The sequence below is a fragment of the Onychomys torridus genome, unplaced genomic scaffold (genome assembly GCF_903995425.1).
Source record: "Onychomys torridus unplaced genomic scaffold, mOncTor1.1, whole genome shotgun sequence".
Classification (NCBI taxonomy): Eukaryota; Metazoa; Chordata; class Mammalia; order Rodentia; family Cricetidae; genus Onychomys; species Onychomys torridus.
In genome coordinates, this window is record NW_023413274.1 from 25,870 (window position 1) to 34,798 (window position 8,929).

An 8,929-nucleotide genomic window follows, 5' to 3' on the forward strand; every position below is an offset into this window, starting at 1 on the left:
AAAACCCCAGGATAATGCCTCATATAGCAAAAATATCCCAAGAGTCGAGACAACTGTGGTTTGTGTCTTTAAATTTTCCATCCTCTCTCTTCCCCTTTTGCAGCAGCTCTCAGACTGTCAAAGAAGGCTCTTGTGGCAATGTTGCTATAAATAAATTTGTATTGTATCAATCTTTTAAATTAAAATAAGTTTTGTCTGGTGGTCTCTCCTGGTGGTCTGAAACTCTGCAGCACTTGGCTGAAGGTCACGCATGGACGATGGGCACAAGGGCCAACCATCAGAGGGAGACAGAGCAACACTGCCACAGTGATGTCTGGAGGGGACAGTGGACTGAGAAGGGACACAGAGGAATAAGAAACCCCAGGGTGCACAATTCTGTGTGGTAATGGCTGATGGGCCCTGGAATCTTGATTCCTAGTTTTGCAGGAGTTTGCAGAGTAACAACTTGTTTATTCTTGTCAGAAAGTCTAGACCTGTGGGTTGGGAGCACTAAAAGAATACAATGAAACATTCAGTTAAAGGTCTTCCAAAGCCTGCTTAACTAACTACACAAACATCCTAGAAAAACTGTGGACAGGGTTTAAGAGTAAATGGATTCCAAACACCATAATTAAATTTCCCTTAATGTTACCAGTTAGAGTCAAAAGAAAAAGCAAAACTTAGGGAAAATACATTTGCCAGCTAGGAGGGCTCAGCAGCCAGGGAGGGGAAGAGGAAGGAGGGTCCTCAGAAGGATGAATGGCCTAGTGCCCTGGGGCAGGTACTTGTGCTCCCTGACCCCCTACTGCTTGCTCAAGTAAACACTTGACTCTCCTCCTACAGACTCCAGAGTGGAACCCTCCCATTGGCCAAGGAGCCCGGCCTTGGGGTTATAACTTGCTCACACCTGGTGCTTGAGGATTCCACTACTGTCTCCAGTCATGGGAGTCCTGGCCTGCTTGCCAGTGCTGTGCATAGTGGTTGGGGCCAGAGCTGTCTCCCAGCCTCCTAGCACAGAGTTTGTGAGAGGAGGAGCAGGTATGGACTGACTCAAGATTCCTGGCAGCATGGTGGTATGTGTTGGGGGTATGGTGGTGGCCATCAGAGGCTTTGGGAAGGGCAAACAGCCCCTGAGTGAGTAGGGGTTGTTAGGTTGAGTAGCACCATGGGGAACACAGTGAGTTCGGTTTTCTCCCCAAATCAACAGATTGCGATGTGGTAGTGTATGAGGTGTCTGGGTCTTGGTGCCACTACCCAAGTGTGAGGCAACCCAGGTAGTGGTTCACACTGGCAGGGAGCCGCTGAGTTCCTCAGCCTGGTATTCTGGAGAGCTATTTGCTGAGTTTTCCTAATTCCCATTGTTGACCAGAAGTGTCTTTTGTTGATTTCCAAGGCCTCCAGGACAGTTCTTGCTCAGCTTCAGCCAAAGTGAAGGCTAGAGTTTGCAGGTTGGGCAGGAGTATCCCGACCAAAGCCTAGCTTCTGTCTCCCAGTGTCTCACATGATAAGATGACAACTTCAGGGCCTCCACTCCTCTCTTTGCCTATAGGTATCTTGAGGGGTGGTCTCTCAGAGGCATGTCTCTGTAGACCACACTCTGGGAGGTGAGGGGCAGTTGTCCCAAGATCCCAGCATCAGCTATGCAGCCTGCCTGGCCGGCAAGGTCTAATGGGACACTGAATTTCATCAAATAAAGCCAGAGTCTGAGGCTTGACCTCCCAGAAGGAAATATGTGTGTACAGGTTCTCCTGTTCTCCCTAACCTCTGCTCCCCTATGCCTGGCTCCAGCGTGGCAATGCAGGCCAATGGCCTGATGGTGCCACAACAAGAATGGTGAGCTGTTGCCTACTGGAGCAGGTGTCCAAACAGCCACTCCTTTGAACCTTGGTGTTTGTACCCTGGTGGCCCAGATCCCTGATGCTCCCCACAGCCCCCCACTGCCAGCATGGGTGGCTGCTCAGCCTCCCCAGGAGGTCTGAGTAGGGCAGCAGTACCTGCTAGATGAGGCAGCTTGGTTCTCCCAGTGCCCCTAATACTCTTCCTTCCTCAGCAGCTGTGGCTCCTGGAACTTTTTTTTTCTTTTCTTCTTTTTTAAATAAATGGAAGTGTGCTGGAAGGTTGAGCATGCTTGTCATTCAGCTGGCATGTGTCACAGCAGTTGTCAGGAGGTCAGCAGTCAGCACACTCTGAGCATCAGCTTGCATGGAGGTGCTCCCTCAGGAGCCAAATGGCCATTGACCAGAGACCATATTATTTTAGTTGAAAATATTACTCCCAGTGTCTAGTGTCAGTGATCTCAGGTCAGAGGGGAATGCAGATCCTCTCTGTGCTCCAGGCAGTGAAGGTGGATTGGTGGCACATGAACCAGCTCTGCCCCTCCCAGGGAGTGGACAGGCCAATAAATTTAATCCTTTCCCTTAACTAGATGGGTCTTGCAGTGAAAGTACAGAAATGGCTGACTCTCTCTCTGGGAGTATAAATTACCAAGCAAGAGCTGGCTGGACCTAAGGGCTGTAGGGCAGGGCTAGGCCCCAGGCACACTGGCCATCCCTGTAGGTAGGATAAGCTGGGTTTGTGTGCTCAGTAGGGGAGATAGTGGCTACAGTGGCTCTAGAACTTCCCAATGCTATGACCCTTTAATACAGTTCTTCATGTTGTGGTGACCCCCAACCATAAAACTATTTTCATTGCTATTTCTTAACTGTAATTTTGCTAGTGTTATGAGTTGTAATCTAAAATATCTGTGTTTTCCGATGCTCTGAAGGCTGATGGGGGTGTGAGTGTTCCATTAGCCTGTGATCTGACACTAGGGTGTACCATATTCTGTATTGTCTCAAGCCCCATCCTACACTGTCCTTTTCTTGTTACCTGCATGACACATGACACAAATCCCTTTAGGCCCTTTGACTCTAGAATGGGATTACAGGGTTGGATCTGCTGTTGCCCGAGTCCCCCAAAGTCTAGGTATCTAGGCTGTGCTGGCTCCTGGCAGACAGATCTTATGTCAGCTCAGGTGATTCAGGGCCATTTTCCTCCCCACTCCATATCTCCAGAGGTCTGCCTCTCCCTGGGGCTGGCCTGGGGGGATGCTGTGTCTTTCCCTAGTCACTCTCCTGATCTGGGTGCTTGTGTGAATAGCTTGACCTTTTTGTCTTGTCCAGACTAAACTGAAACTAACTGGCTGTTGCCTTTGGGCCACAGTTGTACTGAGGCTACTGACTAGACTGTTGTTGGTCTTCTGTGATGCCTCAGGCAGCTTCCAGCATTTGATTGCCCCCTAGGACATGGCAGTTGTATTGGAGAGCTGGCTAGAAGGGCCCTTAATGTGAGGTCCACTCAGGGACAAGTTGAAAGCTGTGCAGCTCTGTGGGACTTCATGGATACTTTTGGGGACAGTCCTTCTGGCTGTCAGAATCCTGGCATACTTTGGATCTGTGGGATGACTCTGGGATAGGCACAGCTGGGACTGGTGTGGCCTTAGTGGGCATTGAATCTAGGCTATACATCCACAAAATGACAAGTAACATTGTAACCAGTCCATCTATATCTAAGGAAAGAAGTCTGATCAACAGGACTACCTGCCCCTGCCCTGGGCCCCAAGCCAAGTTGCCCCTGTGATGGGCATTGTTGGGTCTTAGCACGGAGGTCTGGGTGTGATTGCCAGTTGGTGGTATGTCCCTAAGTGTGAGGCCTTTGGGTCTCCTCATAAGCTGGACACTGTATGGCTACTTGTGTCTAACCACCCGAGGGGCTACATTACTCCAGTTTCTTAACCCTCAGGATAGGTGGCTATCTCCACTTGTCTGTGATTCTAGCTCCAAGTGGCTCACATGGCCACTCTGATGTCCCCTGGCCAAAGCATGGTCCTCATTTGTGAAATTATGTTCCCAGGTCCTCAGACACCCCTGTGAGCTCCTATGGACCCCCTAGACTCCTGACCTGAGTAATATCCAGACTGCTGTCCTTAATGTTTGTCTGTCCTGTTTTCCTAACTGGCTGTTGTGTCTAGTGGGCATATAAACTGCAAGTCAAAGACTGCCTCAGTCCAAGGCCCCCCAACTGGTATACTTCTGCTGCTGGTGGAAATGTGTACCTACTATGAATAGAACTCTTGTGGTATATGCAAGCAAGTACCGCCCAATCACATTCTTGAATGACCCTGTCTCTTCCCTCTTTTCTTTCTTTCTTTTTTTTAATTTTGTGTGTTTGTTTCTTTTTGTTTTTTGTTTTTGTTTTTCAAGACAGGGTTTCTCTGTGTACCTCTGGCTGTTCTGGAACTCACTAAGTAGACCAGGCTGGCCTCAAACCCAGAGATTCATGTGCCTCTGCCTCCTGAGTGCTGGGATTAAAGGTATGCAATACCACCCAGCTTTATTCTCCCTTTTCATTTATTTTTATTTTGTTTATGACACAGTCTCACACTGTAGCCCAGGCTAGCCGTGAGCTCATGTCAATCCTCCTGACTCAGCCTTCTGAGTATATGAGTTACCACACTCAGATTTCTGCTTCCTCTTCATCAAACTGTTTTAGAATAAGATGTGGGTTGGGTGCTAAGAAGGCCGTGAAAGGGCTCCCTAGCCTTTCCTTGAGCTTTGATCTGGAGGCCAGAGAATGACAGCCTGTCTCTCACTTGTTTTTGTGCCCTCCTGTGAGCTAAGGATTGATTGTACACTTCCAAATAGTGGAAGAATCAGAAGGAGAAAAAATGGGGACTGTTTGCTGGTGCTGGGAATGCGCTTAAGGCTTCAGGTATTCCAGGCAGGTGATGCACCATAGATCTGCGCCCACCCTTCATGACCCTTTGAGATCTTTCAACTACTGGGAGGGCTGCTGTGCTTCTTTCCTATCATCTTTGGAAGATAGCTTTCTCCTGCAGGACAGAGCCAGAAGCCTTAGCACAGACCATTAACAGAGCTGAGATACTGATGCCACTGGAGTCTTACAGAAATAGTTTGCCCATTCCTGGTTTGAACATTGTCTAGCAAGACCCCAAGCCCCAGGAGCATGCCCCTCACTTGCCTGCCACAGCCTTTGCTAGTGTGTTTGCAAAGTAAAGTGTGGGGCTTTCAGCATGCTACTATGGAGACTCTTTCACAGCTTTCCATTTCATCCACAGAGGACCCAGGGCCTGAGCCTCTCCAGCAGGAACAGGTGGCCTTTGGCAGTGGGGACACCATGGAGCTGATCTGCTCTCTGCCTGGAGGTGTCTCCACAGGCTGCACTGTCTGGTCTAAGGATGGCACAAGGCTGGTAGCCTCCTACCGCATCCTAGTGGGACCCCAGAGGCTACAAGTGCTGAATGCCTCCCATGAGGATGCCGGGGTCTACATCTGTCATCAGCAGCTCACTTGGGGTATGATGTGCCATTTCACAGTGCGTGTGACAGGTAAGTGCTTGGTGGCTGAGGCTGCCAAATATGTTGAGCAGCTGCATAGCCAGGGAAGTCATGAAAGTCCTAGGCAGGGTGGCTGCAGCATCTCTGGTTCAAGAGTGTTGCTGGCTGTAGAGAGTAGGGCATACCCCAAAGTATGTGCTGTCTGAATGAGTGGTGTTACAAAGGAAGTATCCCAAAGGCAGGGAGCAGTGGGACCTGAATGTGAAGGATTCCAAAAATAGGGAGCAGCAGATGATAAAGATGCAGAGGATGTGGCTGATGACACAGGTGAGATCAGAACCTAGGCACACTGAGCTAATCAGGGTCAGGCTGCTTCCTTCCTGTAGTCTGGTTGTTATAGGACACTGCTACAGGTGGACAGTGCTCCAGGAGCAGTGAGAGGGCAGGGCAGCTCTGCAGGAATTTTGGTATGGACCATGGTGGGAAGGAGCATCACAAGTGCCAGTAAGCCAGGCAGGGAGCTCAGGTTGCCACTGATGAGTAAGTAGACACAAGGATTAAGGGGACTAGTGGCTACTTCCAGCCAGCAGGAGGGGAGGAGTACCATGCTGAGGCATATGTTGTAAAGGGGGCATCACAGATTGGGTGTGAGTAATGAGGGCACATGGATGGCAGTGCCCATATTATGGCCTAGAACTGTGGTAGGAGAGAGAGAATGTATGTGTGTCCATGAAGGCCATCATGGGTCCAGACATTGTATGTGGAGGTGGCTGTGACTCTGAGACTCGGCTGGTGTTGACTGAGTACTCAGACCATCTGGGGCCTTCTAGGGTAGAATGGGAAAGGTGTTGAGAGGAATCAGAGAGACAAAATTATTGGGAAAACAGGGTAATGAATCTTATGAGTGTGTGTGGGTGAGGAGAGCAGGCATAAGGGCTTGTATGAGATTTCAGAGTGGAACCCTCATGGAAATGGACTTGGATTCTAGGACTGAAGCCAACAAAGGGTAGTAGTCCTGAGAAGTGGGTTAGCTTCTCATTTCCCCTTTCCCTTTGGCTACCAGGTTTTTCAGAGCAAAATTTCTAACCTAGTTGCTGTATAGCTCCTGCCCCAACCATATTACCAGTGTCTTTGCCCTAAGTTCCTGTTGGTTGTATTTAGTATTTATGCCCCACATAGGCTTAAGTAAGGTTCCGGATGGGGCACTTTCTTGACCTTGCCTGGCAGTGGGCAGCATTAAGTCACTGAAGTCTCCCAATGTGGCTGTCTTCTGTCAAGCTCATTGGCAATACTCGGAGCCTGGGAGGGCAGCTCAGAGCTAGGAGATGCCCCCAGCAGTGTCTGCACACTTTTCTCCTACTTTGTATGGTGGTTCTTCCTCCTAGAGATTCATAGGGCCCTGTGGTTGAGTGGCTGTGGAAGGCTCTGCCCCAGCTTTCCTTCTCTGTTCTGGCAAATCTGCTGCCTCCCTCAGCTTCATCATGAGTCCCAGCCATATGGCATTCTATTGTTGGTTGTTTTTACTCTAGTCTTTGGGGGCATGCCATCGAGCTCCTAAACAAACACAGAAACTTACTCTTACTTATGATTACCTGGCTTTAGCTTGGCTTATTTCTAGCCAGCTTTTCTTAAATTATCCTATTTACCTTCTGCCTCTGGGCTTTTCTCTTTTTCTATTCTGTATATCTTTCATTACTTCTTACTCCATGGCTGTCTGTGTAGCTGGGTGGCTGGCCCCTGGCATCCTCCTTTCCTCCTTTTCTTGTTCCTTCTCAATCTTTCTCCTTCTATTTATTCTCTCTCCTGCCCAGCTATTGGCCCTTCAGCTCTTTAATAGACCAATCAGGTGTTTTAGGCAAAGTAACACAACTTCACAGAGCTAAATGCAACATAAAAGAATGCAACACATCTTTGCATCGTTAAACAAATATTTCACAGTATAAACAAATGTAACACGTCTTCAACTAATATTGTACAACAGCATCTTCTACCCAGCAAAGAGGAAGGAGGGAACTCAGTGCAGGGGAAGCATGAACTGAAGGTCCTTACCAGGCCCGGGGCACTGCAGAGGCTAGCTCTCAGGTTTGCCACATTGGTAGAATGACCTGGCCTGGTTGCCTCCCAGGATCTACATCCTCCTGGGTTCTACCTCCTGGGTACCTGCACCTGTGGACCTGCTTCAGCTGCCCAAATCTGAGAGTAGGGCAGCTGTGGATAAAGTGTCAGGCAAAGCAAGAGAGTCTCAGTACAGATGAGGAATAAGGCTAGAGGGTGGGTAGGTAGGGCAGCTTTGCAAAGGTGCACAATTATGCTATTATGAGCACTTCTACCATCAGGGCCCCCTTACTGGACTCGACCAGACTGTATGGATATGAAACTGCTGGCTGTGCCAGCCACCAGTACTGTACGCTTCCGTTGTGTAGCTGCTGGCAACCCCACCCCATCAATCTCCTGGCTGAAGAATGGCAAGGGATTCCAAGGGGAGCATCGCATAGGGGGCATCAAGGTGGGTCTGGAAAATGGGCACAGTTGGGTAGGGCCTGGATACAGAGGGTATATCCTGTGTTCACTCACCTACTAATTTTACCTGCAGCTTAGGCACCAGCATTGGAGCCTGGTCATGGAGAGTGTGGTGCCTTCTGATAGTGGCAACTATACCTGCGTGGTGCAGAACAAGTTTGGCAGCATTCAGCAGACTTACACACTGGATGTGCTGGGTGAGGGCCAGACTGAGTGATTAAGGCAGGTTAACCTTGGGCCCTTTGACCCACTGCACCTGACCTAGCTGTGTCTTATAGAGCGCTTCCCACATCGGCCCATCCTGCATGCTGGGCTGCCATCGAACCAGACAGCCATTCTAGGCAGTGATGTAGAGTTCTACTGCAAGGTATATAGTGATGCCCAACCACACATCCAGTGGCTGAAGCATGTTGAAGTGAATGGCAGCAAGATGGGCTCTGATGGCACACCGTACGTCACTGTACTCAAGGTGGGCTTTGCTGTTGGCAGGTGGCTTGGTGGATGGGTTGTCTGGGAGTGCCTTGGCCCTGGTCCATAAGTCCTTCTTTGGCTGAAGGATACCTTGGGGCTTAGGACCAGGTGTTGGAGCTTCTGAGAAGGTGCAGATGAATCTCAGTGCTTAAAACCTGCTCTGAGCTCCAGGCAGGCTCTGTGTTACTTGTGCCCTGCCATGGGATTGTTTCTCTGTCTGCTCCGAGGACTGGGCCTGCAGAAGGCTTCTCTTGAGTGCCAGTTCTGGTGGCTCAGGGCAGGAGGATGTTTGCTGAGCTAGTACCCTGTGGACCCTAGAGTACTCCCCAGCTGCCTGCACAGTAACACTGGCTATATCCTGCCTTCACTGGCTCTGTCCTGCCTCCCTCTGTCTGTAGCTTTGTTCCATGGCTTCAGGTGGGGGCCACTTGAGAGTTTAGACTTTGCAGCACTGGAAGCCCCAAGAAAAACATCTGTTGAGAGTCAAGAAAATCTATTTGGGGAAAGGAACAGGTGTTGGCAGAAGCTGGAATCCTGGATATTGAGAGAGGCCACTAGAACCATGTCTAGTGTGATCCCCACTGTGTGTGTGTGTGTGTGTGTGTGTGTGTGTGTGTGTGTGTG

At 49.6% G+C, this 8,929-nt stretch overlaps 1 protein-coding gene across 1 annotated transcript; it reads left to right on the forward strand.

Moving 5' to 3' along the window:
- Nucleotides 1-828: 828 nt before the first annotated feature.
- Nucleotides 829-8,303, forward strand: LOC118576236 (fibroblast growth factor receptor 3-like; the record flags this gene model as incomplete). The annotated part of the gene is made up of 5 exons (XM_036176557.1): nt 829-1,017; nt 5,096-5,365; nt 7,651-7,820; nt 7,908-8,031; nt 8,113-8,303. Coding segments are annotated over exons 1-5 (852 nt in total), but the record flags the coding sequence as incomplete, so codon positions are not given.
- Between the last annotated feature and the right edge of the window lie 626 nt (nt 8,304-8,929).